Source organism: Oncorhynchus nerka, linkage group LG24 (genome assembly GCF_034236695.1).
Source record: "Oncorhynchus nerka isolate Pitt River linkage group LG24, Oner_Uvic_2.0, whole genome shotgun sequence".
Taxonomy (NCBI): Eukaryota; Metazoa; Chordata; class Actinopteri; order Salmoniformes; family Salmonidae; genus Oncorhynchus; species Oncorhynchus nerka.
Window position 1 is genome coordinate 81,389,664 of NC_088419.1, and position 19,575 is coordinate 81,409,238.

Here is a 19,575-nt window from a genome sequence, read left to right on the forward strand (position 1 = left end):
ACCACCTGCAGAACCACTCCTTTATTGGGGGTGTCTTGCTAATTGCCTATAATTTCCACCTGTTGTCTATTCTATTTGCATAACAGCATGTGAAATGTATTGTCAGTCAGTGTTGCTTCCTAAGTGGACAGATTGATTTCACAGAAGTGTGATTGACTCGGAGTTACATTGTGTTGTTTAAGTGTTCCCTTTATTTATTTTTTGCAGTATATATATATATATATATATATATATATATATATATATAATTATTTTTTATTCCCTAACACTACCGTCCTTCCCTGAAATACAGTTCTAGGTGAATCAGCACTTGTGGCTTCTCGAAAACACTGGGTGTGATAATGTCATCTGAGTCAATGGCATCTGAGTTACATAATTATGGGGCAGTTCTCTGTTTATTTCCACCCTCTGCTATCTCTGCTAATATAACTGGCAGATCACAGATCCTTCCCACACATCACTGAGTCCACCACCATGGCCTCTAAAGTAGCAGCTGTGTTGCTGCTGGTTTACCTGTCAGGTACATTTGGGATCAAGCTGACTGGAAATGGATACACTGACATTCTGATTGCTATTAACCCTGAGGTGCCTGAGGACCCAGTGCTCATCACACAAATCGAGGTAATAAATTAATGACAAAAGCATTCTTTCCCCACTCAACAGGTAATATATATTTTAGGATATTGTGAATGTTATTGAATGTAATGTTGAATGTAGGATATTGCTGTTTTTGATGTTGAAATTCAAATGCTGTATCTAACCATAGGACAGGCATGCTGTGATTGTTTTACTAATAATGACAGTACACCAAAACATTAAATTAGACACCACAGCTTTTGTTTAATTTTATTTAATTTGTTACTTCAGGAAATGTTTAAAGAAGCCTCCAGACATCTACTCAATGCAACAAAGAAACATTTATATTTCAAGGAAGTCGCAATATTAGTGCCACCTAATTGGAATAAAGGAAATTACTCCAAAGCAAAGACGGAGGTCTACGATAAGGTACTGAGAGAATCTAAAACATGCAAATGATGTTGAAGTCATCATTACCACCAATGACAGAGAACGATCCTGACTGACATTCTATTAGCTTTTGATTCCTCATCATTACAATTATTTAAATCATTAATTGATAGGAAGACACACCACACAATACAAAAGTATGTGGACACCCCTTCAAATTAGTGGATTCAGGTCTTTCAGCCACACCCGTTGCTGACAGGTCTATAAAATCGAGCACACAGAAATGCAATCTCCATAGACAAACATTGGCAGTAGAATGGCCCTACCAAAGAGCTCAGTGACTTTCAGTGTGGCACCGTCATAGGATGCCATCTTTTCAATAAGTCAGTTCGTCCACATACTTTTGACCATGTAGTGTAGATTTCCAGTTATAATCTGGGTGGTTCGAGCCCTGAATGCTGATTGGCTGACAGCTGTGGTATATTAGACCTTATACCACGGGTATGAAAAAACATGTATTTTTACTGCTCTAATTATGTTTGTAACTAGTATATAATAGCATTAAGGCACTTCGGGGGTTTGTGGTATATGGCCAATTTACCACGCGTAAAGGCTATGTCCAGGCAACTATAATAGTAACCTTAACTGTAATTGTTAAAATACAACAAGGAAGATATACATTAAACTGTTATAGTTAAGGGGAAAATGTGACAAAATTGTACATCAATATATAACTCATAAGACCGGGTAGTCAGAATGTAAATAGGCATGGTATCATCTTTGCAAAATTCTAAAGTATAAGCTTTTTCCTAGTAATTACAAACACTTTGAAGTATTATGGTAAATCTAGTTATTTTGTTACTACTTTGCATTGTCTCTGTTATAGGCCAAAATAATAATTGATGAGCCAAATAAATTACATGGAGATCAGCCTTACACTCTGCAGTATGGTGAATGTGGATCTGAGGGCCGGTACATTCATTTGACTCCTGACTTCATGCTGAATGATGATGTCTCTAAATACTATGGACCCAGAGGTTAGAGTCACCTGCCATAAACTCTATCTCCTGTTACTGTGTAAGACCCAATACAGAAATCCTATTTGTTGAATTTTCCTTCTAAAACTCACTTCCAGGTAAGGTTTTTGTCCATGAATGGGCACATCTAAGATGGGGAGTTTTTGATGAATATAATGAAGAAAAACCATTCTACCTGTCAGGTTCCATAATCGAGGCAACAAGGTAATCTTTATAATTTTTACTTTTATTTTATTTTACCTTTGTTTAACCAGGTAGGCAAGTTGAGAACAAGTTCTCATTTACAACTGCGACCTGGCCAAGATAAAGCAAAGCAGTTCGACACATACAACAACACAGAGTTACACATTTTTATAAATTTTATTTTATTTCACCTTTATTTAACTAGGTAGGCTAGTTGAGAACAAGTTCTCATTTGCAACTGCGACCTGGTCAAGATAAAGCAAAGCAATTCGACACATACAACAGCACAGAGTTACACATGGAATAAACAAAACATACAGTCAATAATACAGTAGAACAAAAGAAAACAAAAAGTCTATATACAGTGAGTGCAAATGAGGTAAGTTAACTTCTTGCGTCGAGCCATCCCGGATCCGGTATCGTGACTACAGCCTCAAGCTCATTACCATAACGCAACGTTAACTATTCATGAAAATCGCAAATGAAATGAAATTAATCTATTTGCTCTCAAGCTTAGCCTTTTGTTAACAACACTGTCATCTCAGATTTTCAAAATATGCTTCTCAACCATTGCAAAACAAGCATTTGTGTAACAGTATTGATAGCTAACGTAGCATTTAGAGTAGCATTTAGCGTTAGCATTCAGCAGGCAACATTTACACAAAAAAACAGAAAAGCATTCAAATAAAATCATTTACCTTTGAAGAACTTCAGATGTTTTCAATGAGGAGACTCTCAGATAGCAAATGTTCAGTTTTTCCTGAAAGATTATTTGTTTAGGACAAATCACTCCGTTTTCTGCGTCACGTTTAGCTACGAAAAAAAACCTGTATCCAGGATTGTGTAAATCTATCCGCAAGCTCATTAGCATAACACAACCTTAACTATTCATGAAAATTGCAAATGAAATGAAATTAATCTATTTGCTCTCAAGCTTAGCCTTTTGTTAACAACACTGTCATCTCAGATTTTCAAAATATGCTTCTCAACCATTGCAAAACAAGCATTTGTGTAACAGTATTGATGGCTAACGTACCATTTAGCGTTAGCATTCAGCATGCAACATTTTCCACAAAAACCATAAAAGCATTCAAATAAAATCATTTACCTTTGAAGAACTTCAGATGTTTTCAATGAGGAGACTCTCAGATAGCAAATGTTCAGTTTTTCCTGAAAGATTATTTGTTTAGGACAAATCGCTCCGTTTTCTGCGTCACGTTTAGCTACGAAAAAAAACCTGTATCCAGGATTGTGTAAATCTATCCGCAAGCTCATTAGCATAACACAACGTTAACTATTCATGAAAATCGCAAATGAAATGAAATTAATCTATTTGCTCTCAAGCTTAGCCTTTTGTTAACAACACTGTCATCTCAGATTTTCAAAATATGCTTCTCAACCATTGCAAAACAAGCATTTGTGTAACAGTATTGATGGCTAACGTACCATTTAGCGTTAGCATTCAGCATGCAACATTTTCCACAAAAACCAGAAAAGCATTCAAATAAAATAATTTACCTTTGAAGAACTTCAGATGTTTTCAATGAGGAGACTCTGTTAGATAGCAAATGTTCAGTTTTTACAAAAAATATTATTTGTGTCGACTAATCGCTCCATTTTGTTCATCACATTTGGGGAGGGAAAAAAAATATATATATATTAAGTCATTAAAACGCGAACTTTTTCCAAATTAACTCCATAATATCGACAGAAACATGGCAAACTGATGTTTAGAATCAATCCTGTGTGTTTTTCACATATCTATCGACAATAAAATCCATCGTGGCAGTTTACTTTCTCTTCTGAAGAAATGGAACGCGCATGGACCTACAGATTACGCACACAGGACACCGGGCGGGACACCAGGTAAATGTAGTCTCTTATGGTCAATCTTCCAATGATATGCCTACAAACACGTCACAATGCTGCAGACACCTCGGGGAATAGACAGAAACCGCAGGCTCATTCCTGGCGCATTCACAGCCATATAAGGAGACATTGGAACACAGCGCCTTCAGAATCTGGGGCATTTCTTGTATGAAACTTCATCTTGGTTTCGCCTGTTGCATTAGTTCTGGGGCACGCACAGATAATATCTTTGCAGTTTTGGAGACATCAGAGTTTTGTCTTTCCAAGGCTGTCAATTCCATGCATAGTCGAGCATCTTTTCGTCACAAAATATCGCGCTTAAAACGGGCACGTCTTTTTATCCAATAATGACATAGCGCACCCATAGATTGAAGAGGTTAAGGACATAAATAGGCCATGGTGGCAAAGTAATTACAATATAGCAATTAAACACTGGAATGGTAGATCGGCAGAAGATGAATGTGCAGGTAGAGAAACTGGGGTGCAAAGGATCAAAATAAATAAATAAATACCAGTATGGGGATGAGGTAGGTAGATAGATAGGCTGTTTACAGATGGGCTATGTACAGGTGCGGTGATCTGTAAGCTGCTCTGACAGCTGGTGCTTAAAGCTAGTGAGGGAGATGTGAGTCTCCAGCTTCAGAGATTTTTGCAATTCGTTCCAGTCATGGGCAGCAGAGAACTGGAAGGAAAGACGACCAAAGGAGGAATTGGCTTTGGGGGTGACCAGTGAGATATATCTGCTGGAGCGCGTGTTACGAGTGGGTGCTGCTATGGTGACCAGTGAGCTGAGATAAGGTGGGGCTTTACCTAGCAGAGACTTGGAGATAACCTGTAGCCAGTGGATTTGGCGACGAGTATGAAGCGAGGGCCAACCAACGAGAGCGTACAGGTCGCAATGGTGGGTAGTGTATGGGGCTTTGGTGACAAAACGGATGGCACTGTGATAGACTGCATCCAGTTTGTTGAGTAGAGTGTTGGAGGCTATTTTATAGATGACATCACCGAAGTCGAGGATCGGTAGGATGGTCAGTTTTACGAGGATATGTTTGCAAGCATGAGTGAAGGGTGCTTTGTTGCGATATAGGAAGCCGATTCTAGATTTAACTTTGGATTGGAGATGTTTGATATGGGTCTGGAAGTATTTGTAGTTGTCCACGTATTCTATGTCAGAGCCGTCCAGAGTAGTGATGTTGGACAGGCGGGCAGGTGCAGGTAGCGATCGGTTGAAGAGCATGCATTTAGTTTTATTTGCATTTAAGAGCAGTTGGAGGCCATGGAAGGAGTGTTGTATGGCATTGAAGCTCGTCTGGAGGTTAGTTAACACAGTGTCCAAAGAAGGTCCAGAAGTATACAGAATGGTGTCGTCTGCGTAGAGGTGGATCAGAGACTCACCAGCAGCAAGAGTGACCTCATTGATGTATACAGAGAAGAGAGTCTGTCCAAGAATTGAACCCTGTGGCACCCCCATAGAGACTGCCAGAGGTCCGGACAGCAGACCCTCCGATTTGACACACTGAACTCTATCAGAGAAGTAGTTGGTGAACCAGGCGAGGCAATCATTTGAGAAACCAAGGCTGTCGAGTCTGCCAATGAGGATGTGGTTATTGACAGAGTCGAAAGCCTTGGCCAGATCAATGAATACGGCTGCACAGTAATGTTTCTTATCGATAGCGGTTAAGATATCGTTTAGGACCTTGAGCGTGGCTGAGGTGCACCCATGACCAGCTCTGAAACCAGATTGCATAGCAGAGAAGGTATGGTGAAATTCGAAATGGTCGGTAATCTGTTTGTTAACTTGGCTTTCGAAGACCTTAGAAAGGCGTGGTAGGATAGATATAGGTCTGTAGCAGTTTGGGTCAAGAGTGTCCCCCCCTTTGAAGAGGGGGATGACCGCAGCTGCTTTCCAATCTTTGGGAATCTCAGACGAAACGAAAGAGAGGTTGAACAGGCTAGTAATAGGAGTGGCAACAATTCCGGCAGATAATTTTAGAAAGAAAGGGTCCAGATTATCTAGCCTGGCAGATTTGTAGGGGTCCAGATTTTGTAGCTCTTTCAGAACATCAGCTGAACGGATTTGGGAGAAGGAGAAATGGGGAAGGCTTGGGCGAGTTGCTGTGGGGGGTGCAGTGCTGTTGACCGGGGTAGGAGTAGCCAGGTGGAAAGCAAGGCCAGCCGTAGAAAAATGCTTATTGAAATTCTCAATTATGGTGGGTTTATCAGTGGTGACAGTGTTTCCTAGCCTCAGAGCAGTGGGCAGCTGGGAGGAGGTGTTCTTATTCTCCATGGACTTTACAGTGTCCCAGAACTTTTTTGAGTTAGTGTTGCAGGAAGCAAATTTCTGCTTGAAAAAGCTAGCCTTGGCTTTTCTAACTGCCTGTGTATAATGGTTTCTAGCTTCCCTGAACAGCTGCATATCACGGGGGCTGTTCGTTGCTAATGCAGAACGTCATAGGATGTTTTTGTGTTGGTTAAGGGCAGTCGGGTCTGGGGAGAACCAAGGGCTATATCTTTCCCTGGTTCTAAATTTCTTTATTTAAGATGGTTAGGAATGCATTTAAAAAATATATCCAGGCATCCTCTACTGACGGGATGAGATCAATATCCTTCCAGGATACCCCGGCCAGGTCGATTAGAAAGGCCTGCTCGCTGAAGTGTTTCAGGGAGCGTTTGACAGTGATGAGTGGAGGTCGTTTGACCGCTGACCCATTACGGATGCAGGCAATGAGGCAGTGATCACTGAGATCTTGGTTGAAGACAGCAGAGGTGTATTTAGAGGGCAAGTTGGTTAGGATGATATCTTTGAGGGTGCCCGTGTTTAAGGCTTTGGGGAGGTACCTGGTAGGTTCATTGATAATTTGTGTGAGATTGAGGGCATCAAGTTTAGATTGTAGGATGGCTGGGGTGTTAAGCATGTTCCAGTTTAGGTTGCCTAGTAGCACGAGCTCTGAAGATAGATGGGGGGCAATCAGTTCACATATGGTGTCCAGAGCACAGCTGGGGGCAGAGGGTGGTCTATAGCAGGCAGAAACGGTAAGAGACTTGTTTTTAGAGAGGTGGATTTTTAAAAGTAGAAGTTCAAATTGTTTGGGTACAGACCTGGATAGTAGGACAGAACTCTGCAGGCTATCTTTGCAGTAGATTGCAACACCGTCCCCTTTGGCAGTTCTATCTTGTCTGAAAATGTTGTAGTTTGGGATAAAAATTTCAGAATTTTTGGTGGTCTTCCTAAGCCAGGATTCAGACACAGCTAGAACATGCGGGTTGGCAGAGTGTGCTAAAGCAGTGAATATAACAAACTTAGGGAGGAGGCTTCTAATGTTAACATGCATGAAACCAAGGCTATTACGGTTACAGAAGTCGTCAAAAGAGAGCGCCTGGGGAATAGGAGTGGAGTGGGTGGTGGAACTAATAGGTTGGATAAGGTATAGTGAGCAGGACTAGAGGCTCTACAGTGAAATAAGACAATAAACACTAACCAGAACAGCAATGGACAAGGCATATTTGACGGGGCGGCAGGGTAACCTGGTATTTAGAGCGTTGGACCAGTAACCGGAAGGTTGCAAGTTCAAACCCCCGAGCTGACAAGGTACAAATCTGTCGTTCTGCCCCTGAACAGGCAGTTAACCCACTGTTCCTAGGCCGTCATTGAAAATAAGAATTTGTTCTTAACTGACTTGCCTAGTTAAATAAAGGTAAAAATAAAAAAAATTAAAAAAAACATTAAGGAGAGGCATGCTTAGTGGAGTGATCAAAAGGGTCCAGTGAGTAGAGAGGTTGGTTGGGGGTCACGGCGATTTAGACAGCTAGCCAGGCCATCGGTAGCAAGCTAGCATAGGATGGAGGTCTGTTATTAGCCACCTCTTGCGTTCCATCAGTAGATTAGTGGGGTTCCGTGTGGTAGAGGGGATTAATCCAAATCACACAACAATAAAAAATTAAAATAGATTTAGTTATAGAGGCCCAAGAAGAAAAATAAATAAATAATAATAAAAATGAATAAATAAATTGTCCGATTGACTATTCAGATAGCAGCCGATAAGACAGCTAACGGTTAGCGGGCCGCAGATGGGCGTTCAGGTAACGTCGCGACTCCGGAGCCAGCCGGATAACTCCTTCGGGTAGATTACGTCGGCAGTCCAGTTGTGAAGGCCCGGTGGGGCTCCGCGTAGGCAGTAAAACGGGTCCAGATAGGTGATTGTAGCCCAGGAGTGATTGAAGGAACTCTTCAGCTGGCTAGCTCCGGAATAATTGATGTTTGCTCCGGAATCGACGAAAGCCGATAGTCACACGGATAGCAGCTAGCTAGCTGGGTTGCAGGAGAGTGTTTTGAAGATGAGTTTATGGAAAACTTTAAAAAATATATAAAAAGGTATGTGAAAAAAGTTGTAAATATATATACACGACAAGACGAGGACAAAAGACGTCTGAACTGCTATGCCATCTTGGAACAAATTGACTTTTTGACTTAAATAGTTTTGAAATTCTATGGCAAGACATGAAAATGACTGTCTAGCAATGATCAACAAGCAATTTGACAGAGCTTGAAGAATTAAAAAAATAATAATGTGAAAATATTGTACAATCCAGGTGTGCAAAGCTCTTCGAGACTAACATCTGTAATCCTTGTCAAAGGTGATTCTAACATGTATTGACTCAGGGGTGTGAATACTTATGTAAATGAGATATTTCTGTATGTCATTTTCAATAAATGTGCAAATATTTCTAAAAACGTGTTCACTTCATCAAATCAACGTAATCCATGTTGAATTCAGGCTGTAACACAACAAAATGTGCACTAAATCAAGGGGAATGAGTACTTGCTGAAGGTACATTGATTAGTCACTGTCTTGATTTTTATAGCCCATTGTCTATTTATGAACATTTAATTCAGTTTCCACTATGACATGCATCTACCAACAAATATACAGTGATTTTTCTTCAATTATTGAGACTTGGAGTCAACCCTAACTGTACAATCAATGTATTGTTAATGTTCATTTCACATTTTTCAGATGTACCATAAACATTACAGGAAAGTACATCCACAAACGTGACCAAAGGGACTGCACCACTGACCCTGTTACTGGGTTATACACCGAAGACTGTGTATTCTACCCTGACAAGCAACAGACAACCTCTGCATCTATCATGTACAATCAAGGCCTTAGTGCTGTGAGTACAAGTCTACACAGCCTTTCAACTACCTTGATATCTACCCAATGTGTTATGTAGTTGTAATGCTCAACGTACCATTTTTAACTGTAATGAAGATATGTTTAAACTAATGACAGAAACGTTTGTGTTGTGTGCACAGGTAAAAGAGTTCTGTACAAAAGAAACTCACAACACTGAGGCTCCAAACATCCAGAACAGACTGTGTGATAACAAAGGTGTAGAGGAAGTTATCACTTCACTTTCTGTAGATGCCGGTGTGGCAGTTGTGCCAATACCACCAAGTATACTACCCACATTCACTGTGGTGCAGTGCCGGCAAAGGGTTGTCTGTCTTGTCCTTGATGTTTCAGGAAGCATGACTGCAGTAAGTTTTTATGGACTGATTTTTCAAATCAAACCATATTTTATAAAAACTATTCAAGATCTGACAACGGTAACACAAATTCCTGGTATTATTGGTGTTTGTGCCCGGGCACGTGTGTGTTTTGTCTAACTGTACTGATGGTTGCTAATATATTTTTCCTATAAAGGGTTCTAGAATGTTGAACCTGAGACAAGCGGCAACACTCTTCATACAGAAGATTGTTGAAGACCAAGCTTATATTGGCATTGTACAATTTACAGCTACGGCTACAATTCGTGAACCATTGACTTTAATTGATGGTGAAGCGTCAAGAGATAAGCTTGTAGGCAGTCTGCCACTATCAGCTGGTGGAGGCACAGACATTTGTGCAGGTGTTAAGAAAGGTCTGGAGGTAAATACAATACCAATCTATATTTATTTGGCACCGTTCATATAATACATTGCAAATGGCTTCAAATGATCACTTAAAATAATACTGGTACATAGTGCTGCAACAATCTGGACAAAACCGTTTGACACATGAATACACATATATAGTACATTTAGAAAGAAACCCATTAAAATGACATTAATATATAATTTCAATAACTCAATGATGCTTCTATTAGGTACTTGGGGGAGATGGAGATGGTGCAATAGGAGATGCAATCATATTACTAACTGATGGGGAATCAAGTATCAACTGTCAAAAAATGGTTAATGAAAGTGGTGCAACTGTGCACACAATAACTCTTGGGCCAAATGCAAACATAGATGTAAAAGAATTGTCAGACATATCAGGTAACACAGAGAGCAGTATCTTTCCTAAGTATGCATTCTAAATTATATCTGAAATTCCTTTTTACTTGTTAAAATGTTTTACCTAAATATCATCCTTCCTGCTGTAGGTGGTAAATATCACAATGCTGCTGATGGTGTGGATTCCAATGACCTTGTGGATATTTTTGCTTCACACACAACATCTGATGGAAATCTGACCAAGCAGACAATCCAGGTGTGATGAAGTTGCAGGGAATTATGAGAAACATAATATACTATAAGTGTTTACAGATATTTGAACATAATCTGTCTGTTTTTCCAACAGCTTGAGAGCACTGGATTGAATATGATTGGTTGGTTTAATGGATCTGTATCCATTGACAGGACAATTGGAAACAAGACAAGCTTTTTAGTTATCTATGAAAGAAGTCCACCTGACATCCTTGTTTTAAGCCCCTTTACACGGACCTATGACTCATCGCATTTCATACATGATGCTCCTGCTAAGACTTTAACGCTCGATATTGAAGGAACTGCTGAGGTCTGTCTGGTTGTGTTTATTTTATGTGTTCAGCTAGATTCAAAAGTTATATTTATATTTATTATAGTTGTGTGTATTATTTTTCCAATTACTACAAGTTACTAATTTAGACATTTCAGTTGTTCAATGTGGACCATATAATGCATTACTACAATTTCACTAGATTGAATGGTGATGATATTATTTAAAATTATAGACTGGAAAGTGGAAATACAGCCTACTAAATAAAGAGTCAACTGCCCAATCTATGTCAATGACTGTGACAAGTCGTGCTGTCAGTGAAGCTATACCACCGGTCATGGTCAAAACCCACATGAGCCAACAGTCCATTGATGGCAGCAAACCCATGTTGGTGTATGCAGAGGTCAACCAGAAAGGTGTTCCAGTGATTCTGGCAAATGTGACGGCCACACTGAAGTCTGATTCTGGGGTTCAATATCAGCTACAACTGCTGGATAATGGAGCAGGTGATGTAGAGCCACAATACATATGATTTAGAACCACAATGCAGTAGGGTGTTACAAAAACAATGATTTATTTAAGTTTTAAGATGAAATCCTATTTTTTCAGGTGCTGATGCTTTCAGAAATGATGGCATCTATTCCAGATACTTCACTGAACTAACAACAGGAAAATACAGCTTGAAAGTGAAAGTACAGAACAATGATGGCATGGCCAGATTCTCCCTCAGGAGACACAGTGGAGCACTTTACATACCTGGATATGTGGTTAATGGTACAGTACCTTCCATCTGAAACTATGTGTTCTTCATTCATGAACTGGCGGCAGGTCGCCTTGTGGTTGGAGTGTTGGGCCAGTAACTGAAAGGTTGCTAGATTGAATCCCTGAGCTGACAAGGTAAAACTCTGTCATTCTGCTCCTGAACAAGGCAGTTACCCCACTGTTCCTAGGCTGTCTTTGTAAATAAGAATTTGTTCTTAACTGACTTGCCTGGTTAAATAAAGATCAAATAAAAAACAAATTGTGATACCATATTATGTATATACCAAAACATATTTAATTTGATGGATCAGTAGCCATACCTATTCTCAACAACTAGCCTTATAATGATCAAGGGTATGATTTGGTAGTTGGGATTGTAAGAATATGTATGCATTCATATGTTTGATGACTGTCTTCCCAGGACAAGTAGTGATGAACCCCCCAAAGCCCCCAGTCAGTGAGGATGACCTGCAGGCTGATGTGGGCAGCTTCACCAGGACAGTCATAGGAGAGAGCTTCTCAGTCCTTCTCCCACCTGGTGTCCCCCCTCCAAATTTCCCCCCCAACAAAATCACAGACCTGAATGCAGAGATAGAGGAGGACAAAGTGCTGCTCACCTGGACTGCACCTGGGGAAGACATGGACCAAGGCACAGGTACAAAAATGTATAAATAATGAGCATCTCAACAACAAGTTGTGGATATAACTTTTTTGCTTAGATGTAATCCTAATATTCACAAAATATGAAAAAAAATAACACTGCAACACTGACATGTACAGTATTTCACCAATCGTTAAATTTCATATGACGGGTACAAAATGCTAAGAATCAGATAATCACTGTGCTGTCTTGGTGTATATTTACATTTATTTACTTGCCATTTCTATTTTTCAGCAACTGCCTATGAGATCCGTTTTAGTGAAGATTCGGACCTACTCAGATCCAACTTCAGTACCGCTCATCTTGTCACATACGACCTCTCACCAAAGAAGGCAGGCTCCCCAGAAAAGCTCTCTTTCACTCTCTTCTCAATCATCAAAAATGGCACCACTCTGTTCTTTGCAGCAAAAGCAGAAGACAAATCTTTCCTGAAATCTGAAACATCCAACATTATTCAAGTGACCAAGATTGTTCCCAAAGCTCCTGTTCCTTCTCCAACTGATGCGCCTGATACATCAGGCAGTGGTGTGAACATTACTGCTATAGTCATATCAGTCACCACAGTAACAATGGTGGCTTGTCTGATTGCTAGTGTGACAATGTGTTCAATTAAATCAAGGCGAGTTAATCATGCTTAAAACAAATTATGACGATGAACAAATGTAGCTCCAGCTCATTGCACTGAATCATAGTAAAGCTTCCTGTGTTTTTGATTAACACTAAAAAAACATATGAAGTAGAGGGAATAAATGAGCTTATCTACCATTCTTTGTTTTTTAAATAGTTGAAAGGTTAGAATGAGATCATAGCTAACCAAATTAAATTGATCGTGCTATAATAGATTGATTAGACCGATTCTCTTAAGATCTCATTTGAAGCTTTGTGTTTGTGCATTAACCATCATGTGTTTACAATGAAGAACATGTCCTGTTATGGTACAATATGTAAGATTTATCATCAAATTGATTGACATTAATGTGTATTATGTCATGACTGGCCTCCTCGGGTCAGGTTACCGTGGACCACAGTCCTACAGAGAGATCTCACACCCACCAGCGGGGAAAAGATCGAGAGGTATGGAGATTTTTTGTTTTTTTGACACCTCACGACCATTGTAAATAGTAGAGGTGGCCCTGGCTTAATTTGCATTAACTATACTTAATCTAACTCAATATTTTTTTCAATACGTAACTGAACATTTTTTGTTGGACAAAAACGATTATTATTTTGAGTTAGGTCTACTAGCTAAGACAATTGTTTTATGTCCTTAAAAAGCACAAGATAAATCAATGCAGAAGTTCCTTTCAGACGGTTGCCTTTGTTGTTGTTTTTAAAGAAAATTGAACACAATTTTTTGCCAACTAAATGGTTCCCTGCATTTGGTCCGTTTACAAAATACTGTAAAACCAAGTCTATGTTTGTATAAATAACATTTAGCTCACCGGGCAATGTATCACTTGGTCACTATGGACAAACAGTACAGTTCACAAACAGTACATTCTAACTGCTGTATGGAATCTCCAACTTTCCTCTTTAACATTGAGATACTTGCTGAATTAGGTCTACAAGAAATGAACCATCTGCATTTACAGATAGGAACACCTAGCTGTAACATGCTGCTTTTCCTGTCAGGATATACTTCTGGGATCACACTGGAAGGAAATGGTACACAGACATTATGATTGCTATTAACCCTGCAGTTCCTGAGGAATCAATACTCATCCCACAAATCAAGGTTAAATTGAGGATGGATTAAATCAAAAGTTAGTCATGTATATATTTATGATATTAATTATATAAATGTATAAACTGTGATGAATCATTGATGAAGTTAAGCCCTTTTGGGCAATAAAATGTTTTGGAAAGCACCATGAGAAATCATAAGTACTAGTAATCTGCTTATTCTTAACATCATAGAACTGATCTTCTCCATGAACTCAGCAAAAAAATAAATGTCCTCTCACTGTCAACTGCGTTTATTTTCAGCAAACTTAACATGTGTAAATATTTGTATGAACATAACAAGATTCAACAACTGAGACATAAACTGAACAAGTTCCACAGACATGTGACTAACAGAAATGTAATAATGTGTCCCTGAACAAAGAAGGGGTCAAAATCAAAAGTAACAGTCAGTATCTGGTGTGGCCACCAGCAGAATTATGTACTGCAGTGCATCTCCTCCTCATGGACTGCACCAGATTTGCCAGTTTTTGCTGTGAGATGTTACCCCAGTCTTCCACCAAGGCACCTACAAGTTCCCGGACATTTCTGGGGGGAATGGCCCTAGCCCTCACCCTCCGATCCTACAGGTCCCAGACATGCTCAATCTGATTGAGATCTGGGCACTGCCATTCCAGAACACTGACATTCCTGTCATGCAAGAAATCAAGCACAGAACGAGCATTATGGCTGGTGGCATTGTCATGCTGGAGGGTCATGTCAGGATGAGCCTGCAGGAAGGGTACCACATGAGGGAGGAGGATGTCTTCCCTGTAATGCACAGCGTTGAGATTGCCTGCAATGACAACAACTCAGTCTGATGATGTTGTGACACACCGCCCCAGACCATGATGGAACCTCCACTTCCAAATCGATCCCCCTCCAGAGTACAGGCCTCGGTGTAACGCTCATTCCTTCGACGACAAACGCGAATCTGACCATCACCCCTGGTGAGACAAAACCGCGACTCGTCAGTGAAGAGCACTTTTTGCCAGTCCTGTCTGGTCCAGCAACGGTAGGTTTGTGCCCATAGGCGACATTGTTGCCGGTGATGTCTGGTGAGAACCTGCCTTACAACAGGTCTACAAGCTCTCAGTTCAGCCTCTTTCAGCCTATTGCGGACAGTCTGAGCATTCCTGGTGTAACTCAGGCAGTTGTTGCCATCCTGTACCTGTTCCACAGGTGTGATGTTCGGATGTACCAATCCTGTGCAGGTGTTGTTACATGTGGTCTACCACTGCGAGGACGATCGGCTCTCCGTCCTGTCTCCCTGTAGCGCTGTCTTAGGCGTCTCACAGTACCAACATTGCAATTTATTGCCCTGGCCACATCTGCAGTCCTCATGCCTCCTTGCAGCATGCCTAAGGCACGTTTACGCAGATGAGCAGGGACCCTGGGCATCTTTCTTTTGGTGTTTTTCAGAGTAAGTAGAAAGGCCTCTTTAGTGTCCTAAGTTTTCATAACTTAATTGCCTACTGTCTGTAAGCTGTTAGTGTCTTAACAACCGTTCCACAGGTGCATGTTCAGTAATTGTTTATGGTTCATTTAACAAGCATGGGAAACAGTGTTTACCCTTCACAATGAAGATCTGTGAAGTTATTTGGATTTTTATGAATTATCTTTGAAAGACAGGGTCCTGAAAAAGGGACATTTCTTTTTTTGCTGACTTTATTTAAGATGTCAATTGCGTAATGAATTAACAGTGCTTATTATACACTACATGGCTCAAACATCTGATTCCAAAACCATGAGTATTAATATGGAGTTGGTCCCCCCTTCGCTGCCATAACAGCCTCCACTCTTCTGGGAAGGAGTTCCACTAGACGCTTTCCCTTCACTGGAAATAAGGGGCCTGAACCATGAAAATCAGCCCCAGACTAATATTCCTCCTCTACCAAACGTGACATTTGACACTATGCAATGGGGCAGGTAGCATTCTCCTGGTATCTGCCAAACACAGATTTGGCCGTCGGAATGCCAGATGGTGAAGCGTGATTCATCACTCCAGAGAACGCATTTCCACCTCTCCAGAGTCCAATGGTGGCGAGCGTTACACCACTCCAGCCGACGCTTGGCATAGCACTTGGTGATCATAGGCTTGTGTGCGGCTGCTCGGCCATGGAAACCCATTTCATGAAGCTCCTGGCAAACAGTTATTGTGCTGACGTTGCTTCCAGAGGAAGTTTGGAACTCGGGCCTGAGTGTTGCAACCGAGGATTGATGATTTGTACGCGATATGGGCTTCATTACTCAGCAGTCTTTTTCTATGAGCTTGGGTGGCATACCACTTCGTTACTGCTCCTAGATGTTTCCACTTCACAATAACAGCACTTACAGTTCACCGGGGCAGCTCTAGCAGGGCAGAAATTTGATAAACCGACTTGTTGGAAAAGTGGCATCCTATGACAGTGCACGTTGACAGTCACTGAGCTCTTCAGTAAGGCCATTCCACTGACAATGTTTGTCTATGGAGACTGCATGGCTGTGTGCTCGATTTTATTCACCTGTCAGTAAAGGATGTAGCTGAAAAAGCTGAATCCACTAAATTGAACGGGTGTGTATAACATAATATAATATAGTGTAAGTATTCAGCCCACTTGGATTTGATTGTGTTACAAAGTGGGATTGAAATGTATTTAATTGTCTATTTTTTGTCAACGATCTACTACTCTAATGTCAAAGTGATTTTCCCCCTAACATTTGTAAAAAAATGTAAGAATATTGAAACACGAATATTGATCAATACAAGAAACACCTTTGGCAGCAATTACAGATTTAAGCGTAATGGCTTTGAACACCTGGATTGTGCAATATTTACTGTTTTTAAAATGAACATTGGCCTTGTGTTGAAATCCCTGAGAGGTTTCCTTCCTTTCTGTCCACTCAGTTAGGAAACACTCCTGTATCTTTGTTGTGACTGGGTGTATTGATACACCATCCAAAACCTAATTAATACATTTACCATGGTCAAAGGGATATTAAGTGTCAGTTGTTGTTTTTTCTACCCATTTACCATTGATGCCCTTCTTTGCAAGGCATTGTAAAAGCTTTGTGGTCTGTATGTGGTTGAATCTGTGCTTGAAATTCTGTATGTGGTTGAATCTGTGCTTGAAAACAAAATGAATGTTAACCCGTATTAATGCACACAGAGTGAAACTGGTGTGCCTTGAATTCTAAATAAATCACCAACAGTGTCACCAACAGTGTCACCAGCAAAGCACCCCCACACCGTCACACCTCTTCCTCCATACTTCATGGTGGGAACCACACACAAACCTACTTTGCGTCTCACAAAGACATGGCGTTTGGAATCAAAAATTTCTCAAAATCTCAGATTCCCACCGGTCTAATGTCCATAGCTCATGATTCTTGGCCCAAGTCTCTTCTTCTTATTGATATCCTTTAGTAGTGGTTTCTTTGCAGCAAAATCGACCATGATGGCCTGATTCACGTAGTCCCCTCAGAACAGTTGATGTTGAGATGTGTCTGTTACTTGAACTCTGTGAGGTGCGTTAGATACAAAAAGCGCCGTTTGGTGTGTGTGTTGCACATAGAAGTTGTCCTGGTGTTGCGTATCTGATAACCTCAGGATGTCTTAGGAGATGGTAAAGTTAGTGATAACATTTCTAGTGCTAGGACACGATCCAGCTACTTATAGAAAGTTGGCAAATAGACACGTTGGGCCAAACATGCTATTTCTGTCTCTCGTGTTTCAGAATCGGGTAGACTCGGTCATTATTAATTCCTCGAGTGAGGACATAGGGCCAGGCGATTGAAAGTTGAGGATATATTAGCTTGACCAAGCGATAATCCTCTGTCCCTCGTGTTTTCAGTAGCGTGAGTAGACCACTGTGTATTTCGTTTTCCGGTTTCACCGTTCTGGTTAGAACATTGCGAAAATAACGCTGAAAAGGGTTTTAACGTAAGACGTTATTAGAAAAATCATTCCCTTGCTTAAGGGGAACCTATTTGGTGCTTGAAAGTGATATTTCCGTACAAATAGGATTAGCAGGGCACGAGATGCTAATCTAACAAAGAGAAAGCAATCATGTTTTTCTATTGTTCACAGGGTGACACCCTGTGCCTGGGAAAACGGCTCCTTTGGACTCCCGTTTGAGTTCAGCTTTCTGTGATCAGTGACCCCTGGTGGTGAAGAATTGGCAGTAATATCTTTAAATAAAAAAAATGTCTTCTATGTGACATTGGCCATATGCTCACGTCTATTGAAACGGGGTTCATTGTATCTTATGCAACCAATTTAAAATGATTGTATATTGGTCTCATTCAATTTCAACTAGTTAAACTTAAAGTTAAACTTGCCAGACTTACCTTTTCAGGTGGATCTTTTAAGTAATATCCAAATTGATTGGTTTTCTACAAATGAGACAATTTAAACTTTTCCACATTAAGCTAGATAAACAATGTTGTCAGGTTAATTAAAGTTGAATTCCCAAATAGCCTATACAGGTTTGATTTATCATTGACATTGATTTCTCAGTAAACTTGCTTTTGCAAAGCTAATTCAGAACAAACCCCCAGTACTGACGGAAGTCCCACCTTCGCGGAAATCCAATGTGGCTTCGGCCTTAGGGACAAGTGAACCTGGTGGTGAATGTACCCTTACATTTGAACTACTGGATACACTTTTGATAATCCAGCCAATCTCAATTAATTGGAAATCATTGTCTCAGTCAATTGAATAAGTTAAATTGTCAAATATACCTTTTCAGGTTCTTCTGTATATATATATATATACAATTGAAGTCAGAAGTTTACATACACCTCAGCCAAATACATTTAAACTTAGTTTTTCACAATTCTTGACATTTAATCCTTGTTTTAGGTCAGTTAGGATCACCACTTTATTTAAAAATTTTGAAATGTCAGAATAATAGTAGAGAGAACGATTTATTTCAGCTTTTATTTCTTTCATCACATTCCCAGTGGGTCAGAAGTTTACATACACTCAATTGGTATTTGGTAGCATTGCCTTTAAATTGTTTCATTTTGGTAAAACATTTTGGGTAGCCTTCCACAAGCTTCCCACAATAAGTTGGGTGAATTTTGGCCCATTCCTCCTGACAGAGCTAGTGTAACTGAGTCAGGTTCGTAGGCCTCCTTACTCACACACGCTCTTTCAGTTCTGCCCAGAAATGTTCTATAGGATTGAGGTCAGGGCACGGTGATGACCACACCAATACCTTGACTTTGTTGTCCTTAAGCCATTTTGCCACAACTTTGGAAGTATGCTTGGGGTCATTGTCCATTTGGAAGACCCATTTGCGACCAAGCTTTAACCTGACTGATGTCTTGAGATGTTGCTTCAATATATCCACATAATTTTCTGTCCTCATGATGCTATCTTTTTTGTGAAGTCCACAAGTCCCTCCTGCAGCAAAGCAACCCCACAACATGATGCTGCCACCCCCGTGCTTCACGGTTGGGATGTGTTCTTCGGCTTGCAAACCTCCCCCTTTTTCTTCCAAAAATAATTATAGTCATTATGGCCAAACAGTTCTATTTTTGTTTCATCAGACCAGAGGACATTTCTCAAAAAAGTATGATCTTTGTC

At 40.3% G+C, this 19,575-nt stretch overlaps 1 protein-coding gene across 1 annotated transcript; it reads left to right on the top strand.

The window, feature by feature from the left end:
• The first annotated feature begins 444 nt into the window (after positions 1 to 444).
• On the top strand, positions 445 to 14,165 carry LOC115108650 (calcium-activated chloride channel regulator 1-like). Its single transcript, XM_029633230.2, has 14 exons — positions 445 to 621; positions 868 to 1,005; positions 1,853 to 2,003; positions 2,102 to 2,207; positions 9,071 to 9,230; positions 9,373 to 9,597; positions 9,764 to 9,988; positions 10,206 to 10,377; positions 10,485 to 10,591; positions 10,682 to 10,897; positions 11,094 to 11,364; positions 11,468 to 11,632; positions 12,042 to 12,275; positions 12,516 to 14,165. Exons 1-14 carry the CDS (start codon positions 475 to 477, stop codon positions 12,917 to 12,919), a joined length of 2,721 nt encoding a protein of 906 aa, XP_029489090.1. The 5' UTR covers positions 445 to 474; the 3' UTR covers positions 12,920 to 14,165.
• Positions 14,166 to 19,575: the final 5,410 nt, after the last annotated feature.

What these genes read in the sequence shown, in the direction of transcription:
- LOC115108650 (XM_029633230.2), top strand. Translation starts at nt 475, where the DNA reads ATGGCCTCTAAAGTAGCAGCTGTGTTGCTGCTGGTTTACCTGTCAGGT. An exon ending in AGACGGAGGTCTACGATAAG is followed by an intron (nt 1,006 to 1,852) that starts GTACTGAGAGAA and finishes TCTCTGTTATAG; the next exon opens with GCCAAAATAATAATTGATGA. An exon ending in AGAATTGTCAGACATATCAG is followed by an intron (nt 10,378 to 10,484) that starts GTAACACAGAGA and finishes TTCCTGCTGTAG; the next exon opens with GTGGTAAATATCACAATGCT.